We start from the raw sequence: 13,622 nt of genomic DNA on the forward strand, positions 1-13,622 counted from the left end.
ACTTTTTTTTAATTTTGCTTTAATAATTAAAAATCCATTTGTCTTTGTTTATATGAATTTACACATAATGTCTATTTTTGTTTTTTTTTTTTCCCCCCCCCCCCCCCCCGGTAACTCCGAGATCGGCATGTTATTATAGGCTTTGGGGTTGACATCACCGGAGATAACTTCTTAAACCGTTGAATAAGCTTACTGCTGACTGTGAGCCCAGACCGACATAATCGATCTACGTTCAATGAAACCGTGACCTATCAGAGTCTTACCTCCTTCGTGTCCCCACCAACCCCCGCCACTCTATTTGGTTAAGATCAGAGCTGCTGGAAAGTCAGCTCAGCCCCTCTATTCGAAAAGACACTCCCTTTCTGTATTAAAGAGATATCCCCCCCTATTATCCTTCGTAATATCCTTCTTCAACTCCTCAACGTACAATGGCGCAATCTAATAAGGCGGTGACCCCGCTTATCATCAATAATGAGTCCATTGAGACCGATATCAAATTCGAGGTTCATGCCCCGGCTACCGGCGAGCTGAGTGGCTATTGCTACGGCGTGTCGGTCGACAATGCCAACCGCGCAGTCGACAGTGCCCAAGCCGCCTTTCTCTCGTGGAGAAAGACCAAGCCAGCCGAGCGCCGCGACATCCTGTTGAAAGCCGCTGACATCATGGTCTCACGCAAAGAGGAACTGATCCAGTACCAGCGCGAGGAGACCGGTGCCGGCCGGCCTTTCATAGAGATCACTTTCAATATGGGTTTGAACTTCATCAAGGATTTCGCGGGCCGGATATCCACGATCGAGGGTATCGTACCGAATGTCGCCGGGAAGGACATGGGAGTCATCGTATACAAGGAGCCGTACGGAGTGATTCTGTCAATTGCGCCATGGTAAGCTTCCGATCTCTGGTATACTGCGCTTTATCAGCTGGCCCCAACTCAACTTAATTGATGTAGGAATGGTCCTTACATCCTGGGTATGCGCGCCATTGCACTCCCTCTTGCGGCTGGAAACACCGTCGTTCTCAAGGGCTCGGAGCTCTCACCCAAGTGTTTCTGGGTTCTGGGCGACATCTTCCGCCAGGCCGGTCTTCCCGCCGGATGTCTGAATGTCATCTTTCACCAGCCCTCCGACGCCCCGGCCGTCACCAACGCGCTCATCGCCCACCAGGCTGTGCGCAAGGTGAACTTCACCGGTAGCACAGGAGTCGGCTCGATTATCGCTTCTCTCGCGGGCAAACACATTAAGCCTGTGCTTCTCGAGCTCGGCGGTAAGGCGTCCGCGATTGTTTTGGACGATGCGAACTTGGATAGGGCTGCCATGAACTGTGCCATTGGATCCTTCATGCACGTACGTAATGTTCATTCGAGACAATGATATCACACTGACACAATACACAGGGCGGTCAGGTCTGCATGGCGACCGAGCGGATTGTCGTGCAGCGCTCGATCGCAGATGCGTTCCGACAGAAACTTACCGAGACGACTGAGAAGTTGTTCGGCAAGGACGCGCCCGCGCTAGTTCTCGTCAACGCCGCGGCCGTCGCCAAGAACAAGAAGCTTGTGGCGGACGCCGTGTCTCAGGGAGCTAAGCTGCTGTATGGCGACCTTAATACAAGCGAATCCACCAACGCAGGTATGCGGCCGATCGTCGTCGACGGTGTCACCAAGGAGATGGACTTGTACGCGACCGAGTCGTTCGGTCCGACCGTGTCGTTCATGGTGGTGGACACCGAGGACGAAGCGATTGCACTGGCCAATGACACCGAATACGGTCTGACTGCGGCTCTGTACACCAACAACCTGTTCCGCGGATTACGGGTGGCTAAGCAAATTGACTCTGGGTGGGTTTTTGAGTTCCGAATACAGATCACATCCCCGGGTGGAGATTGAATTGAGGCTAACTTTGGGTCTTTTTTTTAGAGCCGTTCATATCAATTCTATGACTGTCCACGACGAGGCTGTCCTTCCCCACGGAGGATGGAAGAGCAGCGGCTTTGGTCGCTTCGGAGGAATTGCTGGATTCGACGAATTCCTCCAGACTAAGACTGTCACTTGGGAAGAGTAGAGGTAGACTCATAGGTGCATAGCAGACCTGTTCGATTCGGCCCCATTTTAGGTCCGCTTGGTCCCCGGTGAGATTGGGCCGCCACGGGCGAAGGTTTCCCTGATTGTTCTGACAGGGCTTGGTCGGGGCTTGTTTGGAGCCAAGTTGGGGTTTAGTTGGCTTGGATCCGAACCTTGTCAATGCAGCCAATGACAAGCACTTCACGTCGCCTCGAGGTGCTAGTTGTACAGAAGGGGTCCGGGTACCCGGGGTTGAATGGCTCGATGTGTGATTCATGTTGCATCGGGCGTGCAGCATACGAAGTAGTATATGACTAGTCTATGAGATGTTTTGGTATTTTGGGTTTTTTTTTTCTCTTCGTTTTTTATTTTTGGCTCCCACTTTTGCCATGAGGCTGAACGTCATGTGATTCACATTTCCCCCTCAGACGAAAGCTAAAAATTCCCGTCTCGTATTAAGCGAAGGGCTGAGCCTATGAATAGACCTAATGTGGTGGGATTCCAGCCTGAGACCCGGTTAAGAAACATTCAAACCTCGATAGTTGCGGCGAAGATGCTTGGCACAAGTCCCACCCTAAATTCAGGCACAGGAACGTAGCAAATCACCGCGAATTGCCAGGTGAGACAAATCCATTCTTTATTCGTATTTTGATTTTTCATTCTTACATGTCTTAGTAGGAAATGAAGGATTACAATATGTAAACAACATAGGATACTATGTATCACTCTATACAAGCTGGTCAACTTCGACCCCTGAATATCAAGTTGATCCTTCCCATAGACATCACAACCCTAATAATGAACTGGTGTGATCGGCGATTGTATGTAGTTTTTGATATGGCACGGGCCTATCGGTGTGGAGTTATGTTGCGATTGACGTGATAATCGTGAATATCAGTGAACATCAGTGAATATCAGAATCTTACCCTGCAGGTTCAGTTTGAAATCTTGTTTCCCCCGTAGAAAGGACACATGGTACCTGCAAGGCACAGCGCCCTGTGCGGCTGTATGGTACAATACCCGTACGACGCCTGTCATTGGGCCCAGGCTTGAGGGCGCAATCTCGTAAGCTTGCAATCTCCGAAGATTTAGCGATTCCTCTTTTCCTAAACACGGTGGAAATGAGGATCATAAATGCCTTGCAATTTGAGAAGTATATGCATTTTATTGCTTATAGTACAAACATGTCTACAATAGCTACATATATATATAAGATGTTCGGAAGGGCTATGGCTACCGTGGGTTATCGTCGGGTCATCTTCGAAGGTTTTGGTCGCCAAGGGTTCCACGGGTTGGTATTGGCAGAACCTTGGAACCTTGTAAGCCTTAAAAAGGTAAACAAATATGTCAACAGAGACTCCCCTTACCCTGTCTTTGTCTCATATGCCCTCATTCCTATTTCATTAATACTTGTGGATGCTTGTGAATACTTTCCAATGCTTTTTAATACTTCTTCCTTAGACCCAGTCTAGTGGTATTTTTAATCTTCCCTACCGGAACATTCTCTACATTAAGGGTCGGCCGTTATTAGGGATAAAATTAACTTCCGGGGGACCCACCAATTAGAAACGGTACCTGGTTCTGATGGTACTTGACCCGTCACGTACAGCATGATATTATACATAATTGTTCTAATAACATCTGAGTCACAGCCGGCCCGCATGCCCCACGAGGACAAGATGCTGCATAATTGGGCACGAGACCGCAGATGATACAACAGGATGACGGTATAGCGTCAGTGTGATAGGTATTTACAATACAAGTCCAGCCACACAAAGTAAAATGTAGCCGAAATGAGATGCGATATGGTTGGTCTGCGCGATCTTTTGGTTTTGGGGGCTTTTAATGTCGGCCCCACTTTTGCATGCACCTCCAAACTAGAAATGTACAAAGTAGTTCATCTCCCCTCCTTCTCGCTTTCTTTCTTCCTCTTCTCTCCATTCCACTCACAATCATTTTTTTCGTTCTTCAACGATAGTCATTCTTTTACCCTCACCCCAGTCACTCTTTGTCAATCTCGACACTACATCATGCGTTTCACTATCGCCACCGCTTTCTCTGCCTTCGTGGCTCTGGCTGCTGCCTACACTGCTCCTGATTACAACCAGCAGCCCAGCGGCAATGCCATCACCTACCCTGGTCTGAATGAGATCGTGCCCGAGGGCAAGGCCTACACCATCAAGTGGACTCCCACCACTGTTGGCCCTATCTCCCTCATTCTTCTGCGCGGTCCCTCCACCAACGTCCTCCCCCTCGAGACTCTTGCCGAGTCCATCCCCAACAGCGGCGAGTTCAGCTGGACTCCTAGCGCTGACTTGGAGGCCGACGTCACCCACTACGGTCTGCTTCTCGTTGTTGAGGGTACCGGCCAGTACCAGTACTCCACCCAGTTCGGTATCTCCGCCGCTGTTGTCTCCAGCTCCAGCGCCGTCGCTAGCTCCACCACTGAGACCACCGCTTCCGCCTCCACCCCGGTTGCTGCGTCCACCGTTATCGAGAGCACCGAGATCACCACCACTATCTGCCCCGAGACTGAGACTACTGCCGCTGCCACCACCGCCGCCACCACTGTTGCTACTACTTTCGCCACTACCCCCGCCCCCAAGGTCACCCCCACTGGTGTTTCTCCCGTCAAGCCCCCCACCAGCACCCCCTTGACCTCCATCCGTCTCACCACCAGCGCTGTCCCCACCGCTTCTCCTTCGGCCACCCCCGTCTTCAACAGCGCTGGCCGCAACGCCATCAGCTTCGGTGCCGTCATGGCCGGTGTCATCGCTGCTTTCGCCCTCTAAGCGCATTCCTAGAATGGAATTGCGTGCCGATGGCATTTTCTTTCTTTCTACTACAAGCGTTGAAATAGCATTTTGTTATTCTCATGAGGCTTAGTTTATTGATATCTTGATATGGGTTTTCTGGATTTTGTCTTCCGGCTGAGTTTCCGTATCTCATACCATGTTTTTCTTGTGTGCTATTTTTTCTCGCATCTTTCTCAGCTATGGTTGCGTAATGTGAAGTTCATGCCCTTATGTTTCTTCCTCTTTGTAGTCTACTTGTCCACAAGTGGATCCTAAGCATAGGTTGAGTTTCACTCGCATAGACTCGTAAGTATCTAGAACAGTCTGCCTAGAAAGGAGGTAGTCTGACCGATAGACATGGTAGATGTGTAGATCTCTCATTGCCAAGAAGTTTCCAAGGTAATTTTATGGAGACACGGAATCAGGTAGAATAGGGGCAAAGAGAGGTCTGGCAAACATTGCCTGAGCAATAGGAGTGGCCTCGTCTTATAGTACCACACATATAGCAAACAGCCTAATGTGGAAAACCGACTGCACTTAAAAGATGTGATATGTAGAAGACAAGCAACGTCACAACAAAGAAAAAGTATATAGTTCCAAGATTAGTTATAGAAGGTAAGTTTGAAATACATTTGTTACACTACATGATGTTTAATACAACCATTTTGGGCTCTCTTCGTAGTGTAAGTATGCACCCTGCCACTTTACTTCAACTTACGTCTAGGAGAAAAGAGGGATGTATAAAATTCAGTTCTATTTCTTCAGTGACATTGGACAGTTAGAGTTACTAAACAGACTATCACGCCATGTGCTTAGCGCTCCTCAGACTATTTGATAGTGTAGCTTCTCTTTGATTTGGCGATAAAAGAGCTTCTAGAGACTGTATTTAGCATAAAACTCCCCTTCAAGATATCTATAGCAACCATTCGTTATTCTCCCCAATTCCAAGGACCGTACTTCCTCAGTATTGTAACAGCCAAGTCTCTCTAATCCTCCAAAGCCAAAACAAACAATATGGACCAAGAAAGCCTTTTCTCCTGGCTTGTTTTCACATCCTTCTCCCTCTATTCATGGCCCTTTTAAACCACTTGCTCAGGCCCATCCTAGCCCTGCTAGCCCTCACAACCGTCAATTCTGTAGACCAGCTGTTATATCAACTCCGCCTGTTTATACAATTTTAATCCTCTGTTATGGGACCGTACGGCCCCAATTCCAAGCACTACTTTGATCATCAGATATCAAGTTGAACATGCCTATTAACGCGTTAGTTAGAAGCCATGCTCACTGATCGCACCTCGGCTCCACTCACGCTCACCAAAGGCAGCGAATGTATCGTCAAGTTGTTCGAAGATATTGGCAGACGGGTATTCAGGCGGTTTGACGGGTGCTTGGGCTATTCGGTCGTTTACCCTACTATGGTCGTGTATTGCCTGGGGCAGTGCGTGACTTGTTGACGTTGAAGACTGATCGAGGGAGGTATCTCGCGAGGATAGTGAATCACTCCTTGTATGGTCTATACGCGGCTGCGCATTCAGAATGGAACCCCTCTCAGATATACGCCTGGGAATAATTGTTTCCACCCCGCGTCTCAAGGCGCTGGACATCTCTCGATCGACAGTTACTTTCAGCAACTCTGTCAGAAGCTGTACGGTCTGCTTGGCAATGCGATTGCGGGGCCCGAAAGCTGAGCTAGCATGGATAATACGTATGATTCCAGCCTTGGCCTCGTGTGCAGCTGAAGTAAAAGGTTGACAGGTTGGCAGGATGCAAAGGATCACTCCTGCAGTAAATTGCTGTAGGGAGGCGAAGGATTCGGCGAAATGATGCTTGAAACGGAGGACCGGAATGTGAGATATTCGTAGCGCAGCTGCAGTGGCCACCCGGAACGACTCGTGGATTGCGTCTACCACCAAGCGCGAGCAAGAACTAGTGATTTTCTGCTCAAGTAAAGGTCGATGGGCTTGTATCAGAGCTCCATCGTATGTTAGTTGGAGTATTGCCGCCTGTAAGATGATTGTTTCTGCTTGATATTTAGTGCGTTGCGGTAACATTTCGATTTGCCGTTGGAACTGCTCTAAGCGATTGTCACAGCTCCAAAACTCGAAATCGAATAGCCGAGGAACCCTTTTCCGCCAGGAAACTAATTGTTCCTCTGAGTCTTGTGCAGCTTCCACAATTGCCAGAAGGTCCTCTTCTATTGTCTCTTTTCTCAATTGAAGACGACGAAACCGTGAAAGTATGTCTCGAATGATGTTGTAGATCTCATATTTCATAGCGAAAAATCCAGCTGTCGTTTTTGGCATCCCATCGCCAAATATCCATTCGTTTTCCAGCAGAAGTGGATCAATGGCTAGGTCGTCCATTTCTCTAGGCGAATGCAAAGCGACAAGCTCAGTGTCGATAGAGCAAGGTCGCCCATAGACGACAGACGCAAACGTGTCGCTGGAAATAGCATGATTCCAACAACGAGAGCGAATTTCATCCACAACTGGACTTTCATATTGGACTGATTTTGTATAAAGATGAAGGGCATTGGCAGACCTCACACCCATACCAGAGACAGTCCAAGCAAGACTCGGCGATCTATGGTAAATATAATAGGAGGAAACCAGGAGGCAAACCTGGACAGCTTCGATTCGACAATCGATTGAGATATCAAGTAGATTCCGTTGTATCTCATTGTTCAAATAGTGCATCAACTTCTCCCCATCAACGGAGTATTCTCGCAACAATTCGTGCCCAGGCCATCTATCATCTGGTAAGACCGAATGCAGCCCAATCATAGCCACTGCCAGGACAAGCATGGTAGTACTGAGATCTTGGCGTCTCCAAACAGTCTGGGAAGTTATCCTGCGTGCAGTCTGCCGGAACGAGGGCTCGTGAAGCAGCAAGATAAACCATTGCATACGGTCGAAATAGACGTCAACCAAGGCTAATATCACGGCCTCCGGGGGAAGCTCTACCTCTGTCGGATGATGCCATAATGAGTTGTCCAACGTAGGAGCTTCCGTATCATCAGGGATAGGGATCGATGCACCGGTCAGAGTCCGGCCAGCCTCTTCCTCGTTAAAGACTTGTCTGGCGAAGTCAATCGCGAAACCATTAGCACCAGACTGCAGCTCTTCCGGAGAGCGTTCCGGATAGGAGGCATTAGCACCAGGAGGCAGCTCTTTCGAAAGGCGTTCCGGACAGGAGGTTGAGCTCTCTGGGGCAGAAGCTATTTCAGCTACTCCAGCACCATGGATCGAGTTAGAATCTTTGGGTGGCGCTGGTGCGATTGCTCTGTGTACTCCAGAATTCATATGTCGACGTCTGCCCCTTGGATTTTGTCCGCGGGTCCGTCTCACTCTGCGCTGGGATGTCTCGCATTTATCCCCGGCGCGAGTGCAAAGCACACATGGATGTGCGCCGTCACACTATGCGAACACTGTCAGAACCATAGTTTCAAACCAGGAGTGTTATGAAGGGATCTACCTTGAGTTTCTGGCTGAGACATCTATCACATTCTCGCGATGTACGGGGTGGCTTTGGCACCACACTAGTCTTTTGCTCCATGAATATAGCGAGATGGTGCTTTAGCCAATTCAAAACGGGTGTCACCGGGGTCACAACCGGGGTCCCCGCAATTTCGGGATACCCCCCTTTGGATAACATTCGTACCCCCTGCCTGAGAATTTAGGCGTACCTTCCTAATTGGGTATAGATCATGTACACCGCCTTCTGACTTTACACCGCTCTTGTGTTAAAAGTAGTAAGACAGCAGGTACCTACAATTTGTATGTAAACTCCTAATAGAAGTAGGTCACTCCTGTCATATCGTATCCTATAGGTACAACTGCTTCATCAACTGCTTTATCATCAGGGGGTTGAATCATATAGGAATAATGCATGTTCTTTCACCATGTAGACAAGAATTAGGCAGAATATATGGCAGTATTCTTGGTTGCACCTAATTAGGAAGGGGCGGTACTGAAATCTCAGACAGGAGGTACGGATATCGCGCCCTGGAAATAATAGTATCTTGGTTGGTTTCATTCTGTGTACGCTAAAATGACTAAATGCTTTTTAAATCGTGTAATTGCTTCGCTTCGCTCCGCAATCAAGTTGCGGTCAAACCCAAGAGATGCCCACGAGCATTCTGCGCCCGTGACAGAACAATCTCAGCCGCAGGATATGTTTGTAGTAAATACCCAGCCGCTTCCTCGCAGGCATACAAGTTCGACATGGCCTGCATCCTCACAATATCATCCGAAACCTTCAGGTCAGGAAGGCTTGCCTCCAGAATAATAATCAGTATAGTAATAGTGCTTCCAGGGAGAAAATGAAGTATCCTGCAGTCATGTAGCTCATTGAGAATCTCGTTGACTTGCGAAGTCAGGCCTCTCATTTCCGATATAAGGGTCGTCTGAAGACCATCTCCTCGGCTCGACGCATCTTGGTAGAGTACTGACATTGTAGTGAGATGGAGGAGATAGAGGAACGCTTGGTGAACGAGGAGGACAATCTCCGGAGACTCGGTATGGCAACCGTGCAGAAGTGACGGGGAGAAATAATGGGCCGGGGCAGGAAGGTCCTCAATCCAGGTCTTCAGAAGCTGTTCGCATTCAGTTATAGCAGCCTGTGGCACATTCGACTTGGGTACCATGGCGTATTTATAGTCCCCCGACGGCGACGGCGACCAAGCATCTTGATACAGAAGATTGATAATGACGCCCACGCAATGAGCAAGCTTAATCTCCTGGATGAATAGAAGCATCATCCGCTCTTGGTTTTCCCAGTTGAGCATGGCGGCTGCTTCTCCCAGCATAACTAGGACGAGGTCGTGGTAGGGCTCGGAGGAATAGTATCTCGTAGATTCCAGTAGGGACATTGTGACATCGCTGTTTGGGATTCGTAGTGGTCGACGGAAACCGAGGGAGAGAATGCGGTCGCGCACATAGAGACACCACCATAGTCTGTGCTTGTGAGAAAAACTACCTGTTTCTAGACTCCCAAGGAGACCGACGCGCTCTGCTGTGGAATACGCGAGATCAAACCAGTATGTTGGGATTTTGTGGCCAACTCCACTTCCATGCCACTGCATCATAAGCAATAATGCTTGGATCTGGGTGTATGCGTCTGGTTCGGTCTCGAATTCATAAAGAAGCTGATGATAGAGTCGAGATTAGTCCTGACTTGTCATGGATTCTGTCTTTCTCAATCTCACCTTGGCTCGCCCGAATAATGTCCTTCGCAGTGCTTTCCGTGACGAGAACCCGGCTTTGACGGCAGCTTCCTGCTCAATAAATGCACTGCCAGCCAACATGACAGCTTGATGAAGAAGCGGGCTCGGAAATCGGGATTCATCCTCGACCATGACACTTGATAAAAACCATTGCAGATCAATGACAGGCAGGAGAGGATGGACATATTTGATATAAGCCCCCAGCAACTCATTCCGGAGGTCGACGGGAACTATCCTGAGAGCTCCTTTCAAGTGTAGATAACTTTTACTTTCTTCAGAGAGATTCGGAAGCCGAGTTTCGAAGGTTCGCTGCAGTTCAAAGGGCTGATTGTACTCCCCTAGAATCAGATCCGGGGTCGGCGGCGAGAGCAGCTCATTGATCGTCGTAAGATAACTGTCTAAGGGATATGTCTGGGGCACGTGGTTCGTCAAGGTCATATGTGGTTGAGATATCGGCTTCCTCCCCGATGCGATGAACTGTCCGAAGGCATCTAGAGACGTCAGCGATGATGCGGGGATTGGGGATATGCTTGACGGAAGTGTTCCTACCTAGATCAACCTGGCTCCCGTTCAACCGGTCTACATCCTCGGCATTGGAGAAGGCCTCCAGAAGAGTAAGAGAGGATGGCAGATCCATCGGAACGGACCCCGGTCGCTTCCTCCGTTTGCTGCTAAAGGGATTAGCGCTAGGGAACCTCTAGAGTAGCTCCTCTCTCGGAACTCGGAAAAATTTACCTTGATTGGGGACAGTGTTAAAAGAACTCGACTGCGACAACACGTGAACGGTTTCGCACTGGAGTTTGGACTGCAATCCACTCTTATGATGATGTTGTTTTCTTCTTAGCCCGACTTTGTATGTTGTAGTTACTGTGAGGATTGCCTTAATATGAGAGGAATACGAGAAAGACCCGTCATCCGTGGGGAAACTCGGGGCCCCGCATTTCGAGGATCCGAGAAGTTTTCTTGGCGATAATTGGCTGTGCTGAGTGTCGTCTGGAATCTTAACTGCTTGGAGATTTCGGTGAGTGGAGGAACTTCCGGTGGAAGAAGGGCTTCCACCGGAACTTCACGGACCAATCAGATAATTACTAAGTTGTACTCCATTATTATTAATCATGAATAATTTCATAACTAGATCAAGACCATAGAGATATTTAGAACTAGAGTAGCACCTGTATATATTATCTACGGCCTGCCTGATAGATTCTACATGTGTTTATGATGTCATATGAACCACCTTGTGCTACCTTAGCCTGTGTTACCCATAGACCAATCACTTCCTAGTATTGTATGTCTCAAAGTTACATGGCAAGCTAAGCTTTTTAAGACCTCGATCCAAGCGTTTCCTAGATACGTCTAGACAGCTTCGGCGATTGAGTCCTCAGATGGTGGTATTACGAGGTTTAGGTCGGATTTCAACAATTAAGTGGTAAAAACTGTCATATTGGGCTTTCCAGTTTTCAAATATCTTCCAACTTCAATCAAAAATGATGATTTAATACATCGCCGATGGAGGTATCACCGCTGTGCAATCCATACACAAAGAGAGAGCGAGAAGAATCAAAGCAGAGGGACAGGATGAGGAAGTAAGACAGGGTAATATAATGACAGCGAATACAGAGAAGTATAAATTGCACTTTTGCAGAACCAGACGAGTCTTTTGATGAGGACAGGAAGAAATGCAGATAGTTATACACACCCAGCCTAAAGGAAGAGGCACTTTTAAGTAGACCACCTCACTAAAGGAGTGTAGACCACCTGCGAGCGGCCATGCCAGTGACCGCTTGTTTGTCTCTCCTGGTAGCAGTGGCATACACAAGAGAGAGGATGATTAAGAGTGTAAGGAAAAGGGGAAAAAAGACAAGAATGAAAGAAATAATAATTGTCGCTTGATTCGGCAGCCGGCAAACTCAAATCAAGGACGTGACCACGATCCCTGCAGCGGAGGCAGTTGGCCCCCAGATAGCGACGGCGACCGGGAATGCGGGCCAGCAACCGCCCGTCCGGCGGATGCAATGGGGGTTGAAGAATACGGAGGACTTGCAGGCCAAGTAGGTTGAGACTGAACTGATTCGAGCATCCTTCCCTGGGGCGGATTGGAAGTCGGCTGTGTGCCTAAAGCGGATCGGGCAGCATCGACGCCCGACCACGATGTCGTGGTGCCCGGTTCTGATGCAGGGAGGAGGGTTGGTTGGGCGGAGCGTGGAGAGGAGGGCCTGGGGGGTAAGGCGCTCAGAGACATTGTGCGGCCGAGTTGGTCGCGGTAGAAGTCTCGTTCGGAGCGGTAGTGGTCTCGTTGCTGGACGAGGAAGCGGATCTCTTCGCTCTGACGACGGACGGTTTCTACATTGCGCTGGATCTCGTCCTGCTGTGCGGTGAGCCGCTGCTCCAGTTGCATTTCGTTGCGCTTGCGATTGCGGAACCGTCGTGATGCGTCGCTGTTAGCTTTGCGCTTTTCGGCTTGGCTGGAGGAGCCGGATCGCATGTCTAGTACGCATGGTATCATGCCCAGTGGAAGGGAACTATCCTGTGGTGTTCCGGCTCGGGTGGGGTGTTGCTCAGGTTGGCGTCTGGGGCCTTTTGTTGCGGAGACGGTTCGAACCACAGGGTCCAATGTCATATATTGAGGCGCAGTAGGATATGATGCGGTGCTTTGTGCGAGGGAGACACTGGTCACTGCTGGGGATGCATGGCCAAAGTGATTGAAAGTTGAATGAGACGTGATAGGACTCGTTTCTTGGGATTTCAGGTTGCTGAGAGGCCCCGGGCCGGCACTAATTCGCCTGGAATGCATACTGGTAGAATGCAGCGAGGGAGGCTGAGTGCTAGTGAGAGGTGCTATTGAGCGTAGGCCCGTCTCCATGGGCAAAGGCGAACTAGTGACGGGTAGGCGTGGGCCCATCAAAGGTTCATGAGGAAGTAGTGGTGACTGGGCGACACTAGACTGACCAGAAGCCCTGCCGCCCCCGCCGACAAACCGCGCCGAAGGCGATGCTGGATTCATCAGAGGCCGTGAGTAAGGAGATAGCGGCTGCGACGTCAATGCATATCCTGAACGGATTATGGGCGAGGTCCCTTGGGGACGAGGTGAGGATGATGGACCCGGTAGGCTCAGTGGCTCACGGCCGGCCAGGTCAGTTGTTGCTTGTGGATGATTCAAGATGGCATGAACGCCAATGGGTCGGGACGACATGGATTCCAGTGGTGGCTCCACGGGTCCGTATGGATGCCATGACTGGGGCCGAGGTCGTTGAGGTGGCCGGCGGGTAGGATTGCGGTTGAAGGTACGATCATTGTCACTTCCACGGTCATCAGTTTGCGTCACATCTCTGGACAATGAACCAGCACGTCGAGAATCCTGCGACATAGAAAGCAAATCTCCCACGACGGGGCGGGAGTTAGGGCATGACCGGAACCCCCCTCTCTCCTCGTCGCTGGGTTCTCGAGGAGTATGAGAGAGGGAGGGTGACGGCGATGGATATCGATCTGAATAGAGTGACAGGTTGAGGGAATGTGAGCCCGAATACGGTGCAGTCAACACACT

At 49.6% G+C, this 13,622-nt stretch overlaps 4 protein-coding genes across 4 annotated transcripts; 2 read left to right on the top strand and 2 right to left on the bottom strand.

The window, feature by feature from the left end:
* Positions 1-428: 428 nt before the first annotated feature.
* On the top strand, positions 429-2,060 carry LCP9604111_4931 (aldehyde dehydrogenase; the record flags this gene model as incomplete). Its single annotated transcript, XM_039072685.1, has 4 exons — positions 429-883; positions 950-1,343; positions 1,394-1,836; positions 1,916-2,060. 4 exons carry the CDS (start codon positions 429-431, stop codon positions 2,058-2,060), a joined length of 1,437 nt encoding a protein of 478 aa, XP_038928902.1.
* A 2,029-nt stretch (positions 2,061-4,089) lies between these two features.
* LCP9604111_4932 (GPI anchored serine-threonine rich protein) lies at positions 4,090-4,851 on the top strand (the record flags this gene model as incomplete). The annotated part of the gene is made up of 1 exon (XM_039072686.1): positions 4,090-4,851. One exon carries the CDS (start codon positions 4,090-4,092, stop codon positions 4,849-4,851), a length of 762 nt encoding a protein of 253 aa, XP_038928903.1.
* Positions 4,852-6,042: 1,191 nt separating this feature from the next.
* LCP9604111_4933 (fungal specific transcription factor domain-containing protein) lies at positions 6,043-11,850 on the bottom strand (the record flags this gene model as incomplete). The annotated part of the gene is made up of 9 exons (XM_039072687.1): positions 6,043-6,107; positions 6,164-8,270; positions 8,329-8,350; positions 9,306-10,000; positions 10,061-10,569; positions 10,628-10,682; positions 10,726-10,746; positions 10,814-10,844; positions 11,819-11,850. The coding sequence occupies 9 exons, from the start codon at positions 11,848-11,850 to the stop codon at positions 6,043-6,045; spliced, it is 3,537 nt and encodes a 1,178-aa protein (XP_038928904.1).
* A 143-nt stretch (positions 11,851-11,993) lies between these two features.
* On the bottom strand, positions 11,994-13,445 carry LCP9604111_4934 (uncharacterized protein; the record flags this gene model as incomplete). Its single annotated transcript, XM_039072688.1, has 1 exon — positions 11,994-13,445. One exon carries the CDS (start codon positions 13,443-13,445, stop codon positions 11,994-11,996), a length of 1,452 nt encoding a protein of 483 aa, XP_038928905.1.
* Between the last annotated feature and the right edge of the window lie 177 nt (positions 13,446-13,622).

This window comes from Penicillium roqueforti (assembly GCF_015533775.1).
Source record: "Penicillium roqueforti strain LCP96 04111 chromosome Unknown scaffold_11, whole genome shotgun sequence".
Classification (NCBI taxonomy): domain Eukaryota; kingdom Fungi; phylum Ascomycota; class Eurotiomycetes; order Eurotiales; family Aspergillaceae; genus Penicillium; species Penicillium roqueforti.